General features: G+C 45.5%; 1 protein-coding gene across 3 annotated transcripts in view; it reads right to left on the bottom strand.

The window, feature by feature from the left end:
• LOC137374715 (neural cell adhesion molecule 2-like) overlaps positions 1-17,525 on the bottom strand; it is a 1,514,570-nt gene that overhangs the window by 387,383 nt on the left and 1,109,662 nt on the right. For all 3 annotated transcript variants that reach the window (XM_068041260.1, XM_068041261.1, XM_068041262.1), the window contains exons 7-8: positions 15,279-15,436; positions 3,840-3,985 (exon numbers count right to left, since the gene is read on the bottom strand). In XM_068041260.1, the coding sequence (XP_067897361.1) occupies positions 3,840-3,985; positions 15,279-15,436 (304 nt within the window). The remainder of the gene's footprint in view (positions 1-3,839; positions 3,986-15,278; positions 15,437-17,525) is intronic.

Genomic DNA, 17,525 nt, shown 5'->3' with positions numbered 1-17,525 from the left:
TCATTACCACCCACTGCGTAAAAAAGTGCTTTGTCATATTTCCCCTGCATCTCTTGCCCAAAATTTTCAATCTGTGTCCCCTAGTCCTTGTACTACTTTAATAGGAACAGTTTTTCCTTGTCTAACTTATCTAAGCCTATCATAATCTTGCACACTTCTATTAAACCTTCCCTCAACCTCCTTTGTTCTAAGGAAAACAAACCTAGCTTTTCCAACCAAACCTTGTAAATAAAATCCCCCATCCCTGGAACCATTCTGGTAAATCTCCTCTTCACTCTCTCAAGGACCCTCACATCCTTCCTGAAGTGTGGTGATCAAAACTGGACACAATACTCTAGTTCGGACCTGACCAGAGCTTTATAAAGGTTCAGTATAACACCCTGCTTTTGGACTCAATGCCTCTATTTATAAAGCCCAAGATCCCATATGCTTTACTGACCACTCTCTCAATATGCCGTGCCACTTTCTAAGATCCATGCCTGTGCACCCCCAGATCCCTCTGTTCCTGTACACTCTTTAGAACTGTGCCATTCAGCATATATTGCCTCTCCCTATTCCTTCTGCCAAAATGCATCACCTCACACTTGTCAGTGTTAAATTCCATCTGCCACCTCTCTGCCCATTCTGCTAGCCTATCTACATCCTGTTGCAGGCAGTTCATATCATCCTCACCGTTTGCCGAACCTCCATGTTTGGTGTCGTCAACAAATTTTAAGATTCTACTCTGTATTTCAAGATCCAAGTCATTTATATAGAGCAAAGAAAGCAGTGGTCCTAGCATTGACCCTTGGGGAACACCACTGTCTACCATCCTCCAATCTGAGAAGCAAGCATTTACTATGACTCACTGTTTTGCAATCATTTACTCCAACTCGCTGTTATATATTGTTTAAATGCAAGGTTTTTTAAAAATCAAAATACATATGGTAGAAAGAGGTTTTAAAAAGCAATCAAAAAAGATCTTTATCTCAATGTGGGCTGGAATTTCAAGCTGTGGGAGTGATGCTTCAGGTATAAAGAGCCTTGGTCAGACTACATCTAGAGTACTGTGATCAGGATATACTTGCCTTGGAGGCAGTAGAGTGATTGGTTCCTGGGATGAGAAGCTGGGTAAATTGGGTCTATACGCTCTGGATTTTAGAAGAATGAGAGGTGATCTCATTGAAACATACAAGACTCTGAAGAGGCTTGACAGGGTAGACACTGAGAGGTTGTTTCCCCTGGCTGAGGAACCTGGAATATGGGGGAACAGCCTCAGGATAAAGGGTTGATCATTTAGCACTGAAATGAGGAGAAATTTCTTCACTCAAAGAGTTGTGAATCTTTGGAATTCTGCACCCCAGAGGGTTGTGGATGCTTCATTGTTGAATATTTAAGGTTGGGATAGACAGATTTTTAGTCTCTCAGGGGATCTAGGGATATGGGGAGCAGGGAAAGTGGAGTTGAAGCCAAAGATTAGCCATGATCTTATTGACTAGCAGAGCAGGCTCGGTGGGCCGAATGGTGTACTCCTGATTCAGTTTCTTATAGTCTCATGTTTTGCATTCAGCAAAGATATATTAGTCTTGGAGGGGTTACAATGCAGATTCACCAGAATGATACCAGGAATTAAGGGTTAAATAATGAGACCAGATTCCCTCACCCCAATCCACCCCTTCTGCATCCTTCTGCATTTCTGCTTTCAGATACCCAGGAATTGCCACCTAGCCACCCACTGTAGCCTCATCATGAAGTGTGAGAGCAATACGAGACCTCTGATGAAGAACTTGATCTGACACTAGCAGCCACCAGTTCAGATACCTTTAATGTGCTTAAGTATTACAGGGTATTGTAGAGTCAGCATCAGGATCTGGTGAGTCACCAGGCACGAATGGGCTGCAGACAGGCCAGGAGGAAAGAACAGTTTGTGTGCCAGCTCTCCAGAAGGTGAGGCTGCAGAAGAGTCCTTCTGAACAGGGCCTCGGTCACCTCCCTGATGCAGCGATGGATGGCGAACTGTGAAATGTTGCTGATATCACCACCTTCCATCTGGAAGGATCTGTTGATGTTGAAATTTAGATAGATGGTGACCTTCATGGTCACTGGCCTTGCCATCCATGCCCTGCTGTGAGGCTGCAGATCGGTTTCAGGAGGTGGCACAGTTCAGTGGCCACTCCTTGGTGAAACGTAGCTACCTCAGTTACTACTCCTGGTTGAGGTGAAGATAGGAGAAGTGCTCCATAAAGACCTTTGTTAGGTAGGGCCTTCTATGGAGAGCCCTTCTCCTCTGTCCTCAGCGTACTGCTTCCCCTCTCTGCTACCTATGCTCTATTTCCTTATTGTGCTGCAGCTCAAGAGGGACTGCAACTATAGCCCCCATTACTGAAGCAGGCTTTCCCTTGGCTGGCCAAACAACTCCACTGATCTCCTCCTGAGGATCCAGCAGAATCACAGAATAATACAGTGCAGAAGAGGCCCTTCAGCCCATCGAGTCTGCACCGATGCACCACTCCCTTGAAAATCCAAAAGGTTGGGAAGACTGCTCCAATAACACAACACAGTACAAAAGCAAAATACTGCAGATGCTCAAAATACTCAGCAGGTCAGGCATCATCTGTGGTGATCAGAAACATAGTTAACGGGCTGGATTTTACGTCAGGCAGATGGGAGTTCGCCACTGACGCAAAAGTCAATGGCAAACCCGCTTCCGCCCAACCCAGTGAGCCGACCTGCATTTTACAGGTCCTGGGTCGGCTTTAACTGTTCCGAGGTAGGACTTCCACCTGCCTGAGGGAGGACGTCCCATGTCATTGAGCTGCCGGCCAATCATTGCGCCAGAAACTCTTAGTCCCAGCAGTGCCACTGGGAGCGGTGGCCATGGCTGGGACTGCATCCCAGCCGAGGACATGGAGCCATGACTGAAGGTTGCCTCACTGGGGAGATGGGTCGTGCCCGGTGAGGCAAGGGTGGTTGTTTGGAGGGAATGGGGGGGGGGGTGCCCAATTGTCAGGGTCCTCCCCCGGTGCACTGAGAGGCCGCTAAGTATCACTGGGTGGCCTTTCACATCTCCTGGGCGCCTTCTTGCCATGGGTAAAATAGCTGTGGAGGTGGGCAAAGGCCCTTAAGTCGCCACTTAAGGGCCTTGATTGACATGGGATGGGCGGCCCCTTTCTCGCTCCCCTTCCCCTAGCCCACGTAAAGTGGGGTGGAGGCAGGAGCAGGCTGGGAATGCCTCCCGGTGCCTCCCACTCAATTTTACCCCCCTCTCCACCCCGCCACCATCCGGTTCTCTGGGGTGGCGTAAAATTCCAGCCCAGATTTTAGGTTGTGACCTTTCATCAGGACCCACAACACAACAAAGTACTTCCATGAAAGCTGCACCAGCAAAAATTAGTCTAAAGCACCTGAAGGTTACATGGTCATCCCTTTAAATAGGGCTTGCGAAGGGAGTACGGGGGTGAGGGGGGTGGGGGCTGGGGGGGTGCGGTGGGTTGGGGGAGTCGCTCATGCAGGTGAATTCACACTCAGCTGGGAGTGATTAAGTGAGGGCATTAGCTGGGTCTGTGTGGTACAATATGGCAGATCCTGTGTCCTGTGGCCTATAGGCATTAGAAGCTGTTTGCCGTCACAATCTTGTCCACTCTGCATGCTTCCGGCGTGTGCACAGCACTTCCTGCATTAGCACTTTTAGACTCAGATGCACCACGTTGACGGAACCGTTCATTTTTTGAGCTTTGCAGTTTCCATTATGCCATTCATGCTACGAAACCAAAAATCGCGACCCAAAAATGTTGGGGTGAAAGAACTTAAGAGAACCCTTTAGCCCCTTGCATCCCATAAATCAACGACACCCTTCTCACCTTCTCTTCTTCTAGAAAACTGCTTCCATTGCCGACCCTACTCCAGAAGATTGCTGGGGTAGGGTCTCCATCTGCGTCACAGGTGATTACCACACGGCCATTCTCCGTTGCTGTCTCATTCTTCAGCAGAGTTATGTGTGGTTGAACTGAAAAAAGGTAAGAATAAGGTACAGTTAGTTCTTTCCATCACTGCATAGCTTGACCCTGATGCAACGCTGTGTATCCTACTGATAAGAAAAGCTCATTGCCCTGAACAGTGAGGGGAGTAAGGAGTGGGTGATGTTATAAATAGTATCACTGCACCTTATGTACATGTTGTAAGAGACAGCACTAAGATAAGTTATAATTCCCCTCCAACTCTCCTATTGTCCAGGAAGTCAAGGGATGCAGTTGAAGAGTGGAGTTGAGGTCGAAGATTGGTCTGGATCTTATTGAATGGCAGAGCAGGCTCGAGGGACCAGATGGCCAACTCCTGCTCCAATATTTCATGCTCTTATGTAAAAAAATAGAGTCAGTCTCCACAATCGAAATCATCACTTTACTCTCCTTTATTAATTGACAATTAACAAATATTTTGATACATCAACCATGGGAGAAAGAAATGGAGACCAATTTCAAAATGCACAAGCAATTAAGTCACAAGCAAGGAATGGGTTCTGATGAAAGGTCATGGACCTGAAGTGTTATCTCTATTTCTCTCCACAGATGCTGCCTGACTTGTTGAGTATCTCCAGCATTTTCTGTTTTTATTTCAGATTTCCAGCATCCGGAGTATTTTGCTTTGGTATATGATACAAGAAAACAAAGACTTGCACTTTATATAGCTGCTTTCATGTCCCCAGGATGTCCCAATGCACTTTACTGCCAGTGACGTATTTTTGAAGTATAGGCACTGTTGTAATGTAGGAAATGTGGCAGCTGATTTGTGCACAGCAAGCTGCGATGATAACTGTTTTAGTCTGTTTATTCTGTTTAATTTGATTTAGTGCTATTGATTTAGGGATAAATATTGGCCAGGACACCAGAGAAGAACTTCCCTGATCTTCTTTGAATTAGTGCCATGGGATCTTTTATATTAATATGCCTCTGGCTCAGACAGTGCAGCATGCTGTACACATTCGATGCCTGCTTTAGGTCGGGAAAAAGAACCCGACCGAACCACAGCGGACCCGAGCCCAACCCGGCCCGAGTCCCTCTGATTTTGCCCCGAGCCTGACCCGCCACTACTCAACCCAACCCAAGCCTGACCCGACCATCCCTTTACTTACCTTCCTGACACTGAACCTGCAAGAAGTTGCGGCGCATGCACGATGACGTCATAGTGACGGCACTCGCTCACTGCGCAGACTCAGTTTCGTCCCGGACTCCTAGCTCAGTTAAGTTTTTTATTTTTAATACTTACCAGCAGAGCACTTACCGTGTGTGTCTTGCCCGACCCGACCCGACTCGACCTGGACTCGACCCGAACTGACCCAAGCCCGAAAGCCGGTCCCAGAAGATGGGCCCGACCAGAACCGAACCCGGCACATGTCGTCGGGTCCCGTCGGGGTCGGGTTGGGTAGCAGGCCTCTAATCCACATGGAGAACACACTCGGCACCATTGAGCACTGTCCAAAGAACTTGATTTATGGGCTGAACAATTACCCTAAAATAACCATTGCATTTGCTCACTTAGCAACAGTCAGTGAACCTCAAAGCAATTCTGTGCATGTGCAACATTTTGGGATGTGTATTTGGTATATGTTGAGAAGCTCAGATGAGGTAGGGTGGGAGGAGTCTGATGTGAAACATAAACACTGGCCGAGACCAACTGGTCCGATTACTCTGTTTTTGTGCTGTAAAATACTATGTAATTTGACATAGGGCACCAGAGAATTCAAGATTTTCTTTTAACCTGCTGCCCTGGACATGAGGCAATGTTCGCCAGGGACGTGAGCCCCAGTACGCACCATTGCCAGGACTCTCGGACAGTCATTCATTATGCCACACTAGTGGTACTATAGCATTCTGCTAGTTGATTTTCACTCTTTGAAGTTTTCTTCACTTTATGTCCCTCCTGTCCTTCAGAGCTTGTGATCAAAAGACGGTTGGATTTAATCTTTTTTTAGTAATTAAGTAATAATAGATGCGGGATTGGAAACATAGTGATAATTCAGTCACGCACATAAACACGTCATATCAAGATACGGAGAGACGTGAGAGGAGAAATAGATGAGATGGGATCCACTTCCAACTCACTTCGGAACTTCCGAAGATTTCCTTTGCACAAGAGACGTCAAACAGGGTTACAATTCAGTCTGACATTATAATCTGATGCACTGCTGACATTTGGCAAGCGATCGTGGATTAATTCTGTCTCATTCTCAGCCTGAGAGTTAAACATCTTTGTCAAACAGAGGGATTAGTAAGATGGGGGAGAAAGACTGTCACAGTGTATAGCTATTTCTCTCTCTCTTTCCTTCTTCTTCACTTTCGCTTTTTTTTCTCTTTTTTTAATCTCTCCATACCTTCTCTCTTTCTCACACGACACAATCTGCCACATCTCGCTGGAGAGTGGACAGGAATGCATGATTTCTACTATTGGGATGACTCTCAGGCCCAGACCTATTCTCTCTTCTTAGCTTGTAAGAGCTCTGCCAGTCTGTAACTTTATACTGCTGGTGACTAATTCTCTCTGGACTCACAAAATGTTAGGCCTTAGACACCTTTTGAGCTGCAGAATTCACCTCCTTTAGAATCACTGCCGTTGATGGGAGTTGAAATTAAAATTTTAATTCTTGTTTTCAAATCCAATCATGATCTCACCCCTCCCTATCTCTGTAATTTCCTTCAGCCCTACAACTCTCCACGTTCTCTGCATTCCTCCAATTCTGGTCTCTTGCTCATCCTCGATTTCAATTGCTCCATCATTGGTGGTTGTGCCTTCAGCTGCCCAGGCTCGAAAGGACCTAGGACCTAAGCCCTTGAAATTAAATCCAATATTCTTTTGGTCATAAGCTCTGAAGGAGAGAAGGGACATAAGTTGAAGGAAACATCAAGCAGTGAAAATCAACTAGCGGAATGCTATAGTGCCACCAGTGTGATATCACAAGGACTGTCTGGACCCACATCCCTGGGTAATGTATTCTCATGTCCAGGTCAGCAGCTTAAAAGAAAATCTTGCATTCTCTGGCGCCATATCTCAAATTGCATAGAATTTTACAGCACAAAACCAGACCATTTGGCCCAACTGGTCCATGCCAGTGTTTATGCTCCATATGAGCCTCCTCCCATCCTACTTCATCTGCCCTTATCAACATATACCAAATCGCAAAATGTCACAGATACACTGAATTGCTTGAAGTTCACTGACTGCTGTTATGTGAGTAAATGCAATGGCCATTTTAGGCAATTGCTCAGCCCACGAAACAAATTCTTTGGACAATGATTGATAGTGCTGAGTTCATTCTCCATGTGGATAGAATGTCCCACTGTATGAACAGTGAGTGTGACCAGAGAGAGCTCTGGAATTCCCTCCCCTAAACATCTCTGCATCCCTCTACATCCCTCTGCTCCTTTATGACACTCCTTAAAATCTACCTCTTTAACCAAGCTTTTGGTCACCCGTCCAAATATCAGCTTATGCGGCTTGGTGTCTCGTTTGATAACGCTCCTGCAAAGTGCCTTGGGATACTATATAAATGCAAGTTGTTGTACTCTAAACCTGCCACCCATAGATCAATGTAAAAATCAAACTTTGCGATATCACCACCGCACTTAGCCTCCACAAAGCTGAATCTGTTACACTTCAATCACAGAACAAAATTATAATTTCACAATATAAAACTAAGATAAATCAGAGGGTTTCTGATGAGATGGATGAAAGCTTTCCCTGATATCCTCAGAATTTGAATATCGCTTTTGTTTCGTTAGCCAACTCAGTCACGACCCAGGACTATTAATGCCGTTTTGAGTTTGAATAATTCAGTTAATTTAGGTAATTTAACTCAAAGGCAGAGGTATCGACACACATCAAAGTGAACCTCTTGAGATTATGCTGTGGAGAGAGACACGTGTCATGAATCAATTATTTTAAAGATGCAGAGTCCCTTTTAATATTTGTCGGACCTGATCGCCGGGGTCTCAACTGGCACTGGGTTGTGGAGGAGGTGAACAAATTAACTTCCATCCCTAATCTCTGGCCAATGACACATTCAGGTGTTACACAGAATTGCTCTACTACACAGAAACAGGCCATTCAGCCCAACTGGTCTTCAGGATAGGAGGAGAAGAGAGAGAATTGGTGAGAACAAGTGCGGATTAGCGGCTTGGGGCATTACAGGTGCTGTGCTATGAAGTGCAGAAAGAGTGCTCATTCTGAGGTCACAGAAATAGTGCCATCCCCAGGCCCCCTAGTCCCCCTGGGGCCCACTTCAGCGCCAGAGCCAATCAGCTATTGTCAGACCAGCAAGTTCCATCCGAATGTCCATTTGTCAGCCGCAGTTCACTCCTTCCATTTACTAAGGCCCAACGCCGAATTTGCCTGAGCTCTCAGGCTAGCACAGAGCAAATTGCTCAGCCAATACACCCCCTGATTTGGGCACAAGTCAAGTTTTGCCCCTGCCCATTGAGTGCCGATTCTACTAAGGCTCCAGGGTCTAGAAATTCGACTGTGTAGTGTCCATTTTTTGGGCACCAATTGGTCTCTTAACCCTTCAAAATGGTAACAGCACTGTGCTGGTTTAAGTAAAAACAATGGGTGTTCAGGTACCAGGCCTAAAACAGACAATCCTCTGTAAACAGCCTCTTCTATCTTTTATGATGGCAGGGGAGGGAGTTGGAGGTAGAGAACCCATCAGATGCAAGTACCCCCCCATCCCCTGATAAATGTCAACCCAGTATTCTGAGTTAGTGCTTCAGTCTCCACTCATGGGGCTATCTGTTGTGGGGCTCCACCCCAACTCTTCTGACATGGAAATGGGAATGCGACCACTGAGTCAGTGGCCACGCTACCTGGACATGATATCCATGGACATCAACCCAGTATTGGGGCAGTTCTGAAGAAGGGTCACTGTCCTGAAACGTTAACTCTGCTTATCTCTCCACAGATGCTGCCAGACCTGCTGAGTATTTCCAGCATTTCTTGTTTTTATTTCAGATTTTCAGCATCTGCAGTATTTTGCTTTTATTATATTGGGGCACTATATTCTCACCTCCAGTTGACAGGGTTGTCTGTGGCAGGGCTCAGACCCTTCACATTCTGGACTCGGAGGTAGGACTGCTATCACTAGATCAAAGGCTCGCACATATGTCAGAGGTATTGACACAAAGTGTAGCTTATTTCCCTATGCTCGCTGAGATCAGCTACCCGATCTCTTTAGAGCAGAGAAGGATATTTGATAAAAGTTGTTCAAAATCCTGAATAAATAAGAACAACCTGTTACCAGTGGCACAGGTTCAATAACCAGAGGACACAGATTTAAGGTAATTGACAAAAGAATCAGGGACAAAATGAGGAAACTTGTTTTTTACCCAGTGAGTTATTGTGATCTGAAATGCAATGCCTGAAAGAGTGGTGGAGCTAAAGGGCTATGGTGAAAGAGCAAGGGATTGGAACTAATTGGATAGTTCTACCAAAGAGATGGGAAGAGCCTTGATATGCTGAATGGTCTATATCCCTTCTGTATTATTCCATAATACCTCAAGACAGAGGAAAAAAATAGGGTCTTCTTACAACCAATTTACTAATTTTAAACTTGTAAACCCTGGATTTGAGCCTTTGTGCACAGTTTAGCTGCATTGATTTGTCAATTCACTTCGTAATTTTGAAGACGTCGATTAGATCACTTCAAAGCCTTCTTGAGATATTTAATCATATAAGGGAGAATTCTGTAGAAACTGTTTTCTTCAAGGCTGCTTTAACCAGTAGTTCAGAAACAGCACAATGGATATAATATTCAGCAATGTGGGATCATTAAGGCAGAATATGTTCTTTTTATTCATTCACGGATGTGAACAATGCTGGCAAGGCCAGTGTTCACTGCACATTCCGAACTGCCCTTGAGAAGGTGATGGTGAGCCTCCTTTTTGAATCACTGCAGTCCATATGGTGTAGGTACACCCACAGTGGCCATAGTGGATTGGTACAACTGTGGTTTGCTAGATTATTTCAGAGGGCAATTTAGAGTCAACCACATTAATGTGGGCCTGGAGTCACATATGGGCTGGACTGGGTAAGGACAGTAAATTTTCTTCCCGAAAGGATATTAGTGGACAGTTGAGTTTTTATGACAATACAGGAGTTTCATGACCACCATTACTGAAACTAGCTTTTTATTCCAGATTTATTTGATTAATTGAATTTCAATTCCCCAGCTCCCATTAGACCAGAGCTATGGATTCTAGTTCAGTAGCACAACCACTATGCTACCATTCCCGATTATCTATACTTTCTCTTTAAACCAGCTCTCATTTCTAAGGCTGTACACTTTGTAACCTCAAGGACAGTTTGAGTTTAATTCACCAATTTACATCTAAAATATTCTAGTTAGATATGAACGTTTGGAGATTCAGGTTTTCTAAATACAGATGTCAGACGAGCTGAATGCCTGATGATTAATGACAAACTGTGATCTAAAGGAGAGAATTGTGTCCCCAAGGTCCAATTTTTGCAGGTTATTGAAATTGGCAAAGGCAGAAAGAGTAAACTCATTTTGAAATGTTTTAACAAAAGACTGTGCACAAAAGAAAGTGTCTGACTGTTTCATTAGCATTGCTATTATATGGAGAGACTCTTGATCATCAGCATGTCACACTGATACCAAGTCAGCAGCACAGACAAAGAACATTCAGTTCAACTGGTCCATACCAGTGTTTGTGCTTCATATGAGCTTCCTCCCAACTCTCTTCATCTATCTCTAACAGTATAACCTCCTATTCCTTTCCCCTTCACGTGCTTATCTAGCTGCCCCTTAAAAACATCAAAGCTATTTGCCTCAATTACTCTTTGTGGTTCTGCATTCTACATTCTGACCACTCTTTGAGTAAAGAAGATTCTCCTGAATACCCTATTGGATTTATTGGTGACCCCCTGTTATTGTCTTTCCTACAAGTGAAAATATCCTACCTTATCAAACCCATGCCATTCATCACAACGTGGTCAGGGTGGGTGAAATGTAAAATATTAAGGTGCGTTAGGAAGGTTGGTGTGCTATAGTTTACATCAGATAAGTGGAGTGATTGTTTTAATTTATGAATAGGATGTGAATCATATACCACCAGTCTCTTTAGCATACTCTGTTCAATTGCAATTAACGGGAATAATCCATTATATAAAGTTAATATGGATGAAGGAAGTGAAAATAAATGACGGGTTTAAAGGTGTGTTAATATTCCTTTGTGATTTGTTTCCCGTGCGGCTTGAAAAGGTGAACACACTAATTAATCTATCGTTTGTGGGCTTAGAATTTAATACAACCGCTACCACATAGAGCGTGTTTGTGCTGATAGTAATTTTCCCACTATATATGGACGGTAAAACCAATGCAATGAAACAACTCCCAAAGCTCCCTGAAGACTTCACTGCCAACCTTTCAGGAAACTCGTAAACTGGGACATTTGGAACTTGGTGCATTTTCAGAAACATCATTGTTCAACTGTGAACAGCTGATGGAGACTTTAGGTTGTTTCCATCAGTCACTCGCACTGTTACCAACTGTAGGAGGCAGGTGGATAGTCAGCAGTTTCAATCAATTGATTAAAGCTCCCTTAAGTCTCTACTTTCTGATTGTCTGCCATAGTTTCTAACAGTGTAAAGTGTCAATTGAAGCTGCCCAAGATCCGACTTCGCCTGAAATCAGACGAGCTTTTAGATCAGTAGATGCAGTTATCAAATGGCACTAAATAGCTGAGTGTTTAATAGATTTCAAATGACACCTTTTGTATTTGATGCCTCTGGTAATGACAAATGGAAAGTGCCATTTGTTTGATATAGATGGATTGTAGAATTGGCATAGATGGTGTAAGGACTGTACTCGATTAGTCCCTTATTGTTTATTGTAGCTTGTGCAGTTACCTCATACATTCTTCCTCAGCTGTTGTGATCTGTGAGTTTAGAATATTTATGTGCTGGTGTAAAGAAGCATCTATGTTGCACACCTGGGGCTGGATTTTATAAGCTCGCCGCAGATCTCGGCGGTGCCTCACGCCAAAGAGCTGCCACAATTCCAAGTGCGGCAGCTCATTTAAATAGCCGGGGTGGGTTGTTCCCCCTGATCACGTGGAGGGGGAGGGCTGTCCGTCCCCAGCAATCGCGTCAGCTGCCTGTGCGCAGGCGTTGACGCCATTTTTAAAGGGATGTTAGCCCTACCGGCTAATTTAAATATTTAAAATAGATTCAATTACATTAAAAAACGCATTTCTTTTGCCCCTCTCCCACCCCGCCAATAACAATTACATTAATTATTTGCCCTTTCCCCCCGAAAATACCTATCTTTACCATCTGACCTTCCCCCTCCCCAAACTGCACAAACCTTAAACTACGACCCTTCCCATCACCCCCTGCACCCTTGACATTAATTTGACCCTGATTCCCCCCCACCCCTCCCCGCACTGATAAGCTTACCTTCTCCCCCCTCCCCACCAGTGTTGCGCCTCGTTTCGCCGGACGGAGTTCCGAAGGCACGGTAGCACCAGCCGCCGGACTGAAGATCACAGCGGGACACAGGGAGGTGACTTAAGTTTAGTTAACTTAATTATTGCAATTGATTTAAATATTCAAATTGTGGTCCCATCGCCCAGCTGCGGAGAGGCCACCACGGTGCCTTCCTGCTTCCGGGAGGATCAGGCCGGGCCCTCCTGGCTTTGAGGTCCGTGGCGGGCCTCATCCAGAGCCAAGTTCAGGCACACCCCCCCTTTCCTCGGATCCCGACATTGAAGGCTCCTTAAAATCCAGTCCATCGTGTCTGTGCCAGTCAGAAAAGAAAAGCCACCCCGCCTAATCCCACTTTCCAGCATTTGGTCCATAGCCCTGTAGGTTAGGGCACTTCGGGTGGATATCCAGACACATTTTAAATGAGATGACGGTTTCTGCTTCTACCTCCCCCCCGCCCCCACCACCCCTTCAGGCAGTGAGTTCCAGACATCCACCACCTTCCGGGTGAAAAACCTTTCCCTCACCTCTCCTCTAACCCTTCTACCAATCATTTTAAATCTATGCTCCCTAATCGCTGACCTCTCTGCTAAGGTAAACAGGCCCTTCTCCTCCACTCTTTCCAGGCCCCTCACAATTTTGTACATCTTAATCAAATCTCCCATCAATTTCCTCTGTTCCTAGGAGAACAACCCCAGCCTATCCAAACTTTCCGCATAGCTGCAATTTTCCAGTCCTGGCAAAATCCTCGTAAATCTCCTCTGCACTCTATCTCGTGTAATTACATCCTTTCTGTAACGAGGGGCTGGATATTAACAGCCTGCTACCGAGAGCGGCGGCGGGCGAAAGGAACGGCGGCCCGATGCTACAGAGCCGCCGCGATCTGCCGCACAGCCACTCATTTAAATAGCCAGGGCAGCCCTCCCCCCGCAATCATGTGGCATTTTTAAAGGGCAGCCAGCCCTGCCAGCGAATTTAAATTTTTAAAGATGCATCCCCCCCCCCACAAAATATATCAAATAAAATCCTAATGCCCCTTTCCCACCACCCCCCCCCCAATAAAAATTACGTTAAATATTTGCCCTTTCTCCCTCCCCTGCCAAAACACTTTGCTTTGAAATCTGACATTGCCCCCACTCCCAGGCTGTACAAAGTTTAAAGTTAACCCCTTCCCACCATCCCCTACACTGATGATGTTTTTTGGATCTGCTCCCCCACCCCTGCAGTAAAAATCTTAACTCCTCCCCCCACCCCCCACTCCCCACAGTGTCACGCCTGCTTTCTCCAGATGGGGAATTGAATGCGCAGAAGTGCCAGCCGCCACAATGAAGATTGCGGTGAGCCTGGAAGATTGAGGGTAAGATTATTTAAATTTATTCATCTCACTTATTTAAATATTGTAATGCCGGTCTGATCGCTCAGCGGTGTGGGGTGGGGGGGTGGGGTGCGGGCCACCAAGGGAGGAGATTGGGCCAGGCCCTCCCTGCGTCAGGCTCTGTGGCGGGCCTCTTCCGGAACAAACTTCCGGCCCCTCCCGCCACGGAGTCCAACGTCAGGGACCTGGTAAAATCCACCCGAGGTGACCAGAACTGCACACAGTACTCAAGTTGTGGCGTAACTAGCGTTTTCATATAGCTCCAGCATAACCTCCCTACTCTTCTATTTTATGCCTCAGCTAATAAATGAATGAGTTCCATATGCCTTCTTAACCACCTTATTGACCTGCCCTGCTACTTGCAGGGATCTGTGGACATTCACTCCAAGGTCCTTCACTTCCTCTACACCTCCCAGTATTCTTCTATTTATTGTGTCTGCCTTTGCCATGTTTGACCTCCCCAAATGATTCACCTCACACTTCCTGGGCTAAATTCCATTTGCCATTTTTCTGCCTACCTGTCCAGTCAATTGATATCTTCTTGCAGTCTAAAACCATCCTCCTTGCTAACAACCACACAACCAATTTTTGTGCTTTCTGCAAACATCTTGATCATTTCCCCCACATTTAACATCCAAATCGCTTACATATACCACAAAAAGCAGGGGATCTAGTACTGAGCCCTGTGGAACCCCACTGGAGACAGCCTTCCAGTTGCAAAAACACCCATCAAAATTTACTTTTTGTTTCTTGCCACTGAGCCAATTTTGTATCCAGCTTGCTACATTCCCCTGGATCCCATGGACTTTTTTTTTAACCCCATCTAATCCTTTCATAATTTTAAAGATCTCCATTAGGTCACCATTCAGCATTCTCTTTTCCAGAAAGGTATAACCTAATTACAATGACCACTTTCTTATGGGCTTGTCTAGTTAGCCAACACATGCCATCGGGCTTACTTGGTAAGGAAGTAGAAAGAAGCTGTGAACTGTGGAACGCTATTCCAGCATCGGCACAGTGGTGCAGTGGTTAGCACCGCAGCCTCACAACTCCAGCGACCCAGGTTCGATTCTGGGTACTGCCTGTGCGGAGTTTGCAAGTTCTCCCTGTGACTGTGTGGGTTTCTACCGGGTGCTCCGGTTTCCTCCCACAGCCAAAGACTTGCAGGTTGATAGGTAAATTGGCCATTATAAATTGCCCCTAGTATAGGTAGGTGATAGGGGAATTGAGGGAAGGGGATGTGGTAGGAATATGGGATTAATGTAGGATTAGTATAAATGGGTGGTTGATGGTCGGCACAGACTCGGTGGGCCAAAGGGCGTGATTCAGTGCTGTATTTCTAAATAAAATAAATAAATAAATACTTGGTACCAGAAACGTGGAGTGTCTTTCCAGTCAGCAGTAAGCAACACAACAGTGCAAAGCAGCAACGTACCAAAAACTTTTAAGGACAATTGTTCTTCCACACTTCCTGCTTTATTTGCTGCCCTGCAGACATAGGACCCTGTGTCCTCTCGGGCAATGTTTCTTATCACCAACTCTGTGCTTCTCTTCAGTGAGTACTTATCATTTTCTTCAAGGAGTATTCCGTTTCTGCAATGCCAAAGTATGAAAGTTCAAGATTAGAAGATTAAAAGGAAATGTCATCTCACATCCTGTAAAGACCTCATACTCCAACTTGTAGGCACCAGTGCACCCACCCTGTGGCATAGGGTTTATGTCCTTATCTGCTGTTCTCCCGCCTGACCCGAATCATGGGATTGCCTCTATAAGACACTCCTTAAAACCAACTTCTTTCAGCAAGCTTTTGGTCATCTGACCTAATACCGCCTTTTGTGGCTCGGTGTCATACTTTGTTTTATAATGCTCCTGTGAAGTACCTTGGGATGTTTTATTATGTTAAAGGTGTTATATAAATATAAGTTGTTGTTAAATAAAACCACAGAAATTGTTAGCAACACAGAGCAGGCCCATCATTATCTGAAAGAGCAAAGTAGGATGTAATTTCTTATCAGACACCGATGTTGATTGACTCGTCATTACATTTCCGGCACTTTCTGTCTTTATTTCAATCTTGCAGCACTTTCAGCATTTTATTTGTCTTTTTTTTATTATATGCTCCCAGATGAATGCTCAGAGACAGCCTCAGGAAGGTGCTTTTGTTCAGTATCTGCTCTTCACTGGTACAATACAGCTGGTGACAGGCATTTCATGCTGTCACTAAAGGGGGTAATCTACACAAATAAAGGCTGAAATTGCTCTGTGCATTAGGAACACAATAACCTATTCAGATGTAATTCCTTTCCCACTTTAACAAAAGGATTAACTGTTTTGGAACAAAATCTTCTTTAAGATGGTGGGCAACAGCAACGTGTACTCATATCGCACCTTTAACACAGGAAAACACCCCAACGCACTTCACAGGGGCTGTAATCAGACAAAAAATGGACAAAAAGCCAAAGAGATATTCAGAGGGGTGACTAAAAGCCTGGTGAAAGAGCTAGGTTTTATGGAAGGTCTTAAAGGAGGAGAGAGAGAGGTGGAGAGAGGCACGGAATCCTGTCGAGTAACTCACTTCCTGACTCCTGAAAGCCTGTGCGCCATCTACAAGGCACAAGTCAGGAGTGTGATGGAATACTCTCCACTTGCCTGGATGGGTGCAGCACCAACAACACTCAAGAAGCTCGACACCATCCAGGATAAGGAAGCCCACTTGAATGGCACTCCATCCACAAACATTCACTCCCTCCACCACCGACGCACAGTGGCAGCAGTGTGTACCATCTACAAGATGCACTGCAGCAACGCACCAAGGCTCCTTAGACAGCATCTTCCAAACCCGCGACCTCTACCACCTCGAAAGACAAGGGCAGCAAATGCATGGGAACACCACCACCTGCAAATTCCCCTCCAAGTCACACACCATCCTGACTTGGAATTGTCTCGCCGTTCCTTCACTGTCACTGGGTCAAAATCCTGGAACTCCCTTCCTAACAGCACTGTGGGTGTACCTACCTCCCATGGACTGCAGCGATTCAAGAAGGCAGCTCACCACCACCTTCTCAAGGGCAACTAGGGATGGGCAACAAATGCTGGCCTAGCCAGTGCTGCCCACATCCCATGAATGAATAAAAAAGAGGGGGAAATTTTGAGCGAGCGAAGTATAGAGCTTCGGGCCCATGAAGCTGAGGCATGCTGCCATTGGTGAGGTGAAGGGAAAGGGGATGCAGAAGAGGTCCGCACTGAACAAATGCAGAGTTCTCGAAAGGTTGCAGGGCTGGAGGAGGTTACAGCGATAGGAGGGACCGAGTTTGAAGGGATCTGAGCACAAGGTTGAGGAACTTTAAGTTGAGATGTTGGTGGACTGGGAGTCAATGTAGGTTAACAAGCACAGGGATGATCAATGAGAACTATTCTTTGTGCGTTAGAATACAGTCAGGTGAGTTATGAATGAGTCTAAATTTATTCAGGGTTCAAGGAGGGAGGCGGGCCAGGAGACCAATGGAATAATCAAGTCTAGAGGTAGCAAAAGCATGGAAGAGGGTTTCAGCAGCAGATGAGCAGGGGCTTAAACTGTGAATCAAATAGGCCCCTAGGGTTGCAAGCATTCTGCTTCACCCTGTGACAGTGGCCGGGAAGAATACGGAATTTGTAGTGAGGGAATAGAATTTGTTTGGGAGGT

The sequence above is a fragment of the Heterodontus francisci genome, chromosome 10 (genome assembly GCF_036365525.1).
Source record: "Heterodontus francisci isolate sHetFra1 chromosome 10, sHetFra1.hap1, whole genome shotgun sequence".
NCBI lineage: Eukaryota > Metazoa > Chordata > Chondrichthyes > Heterodontiformes > Heterodontidae > Heterodontus > Heterodontus francisci.
This window is presented reverse-complemented; position numbering and strand designations above follow the sequence as displayed.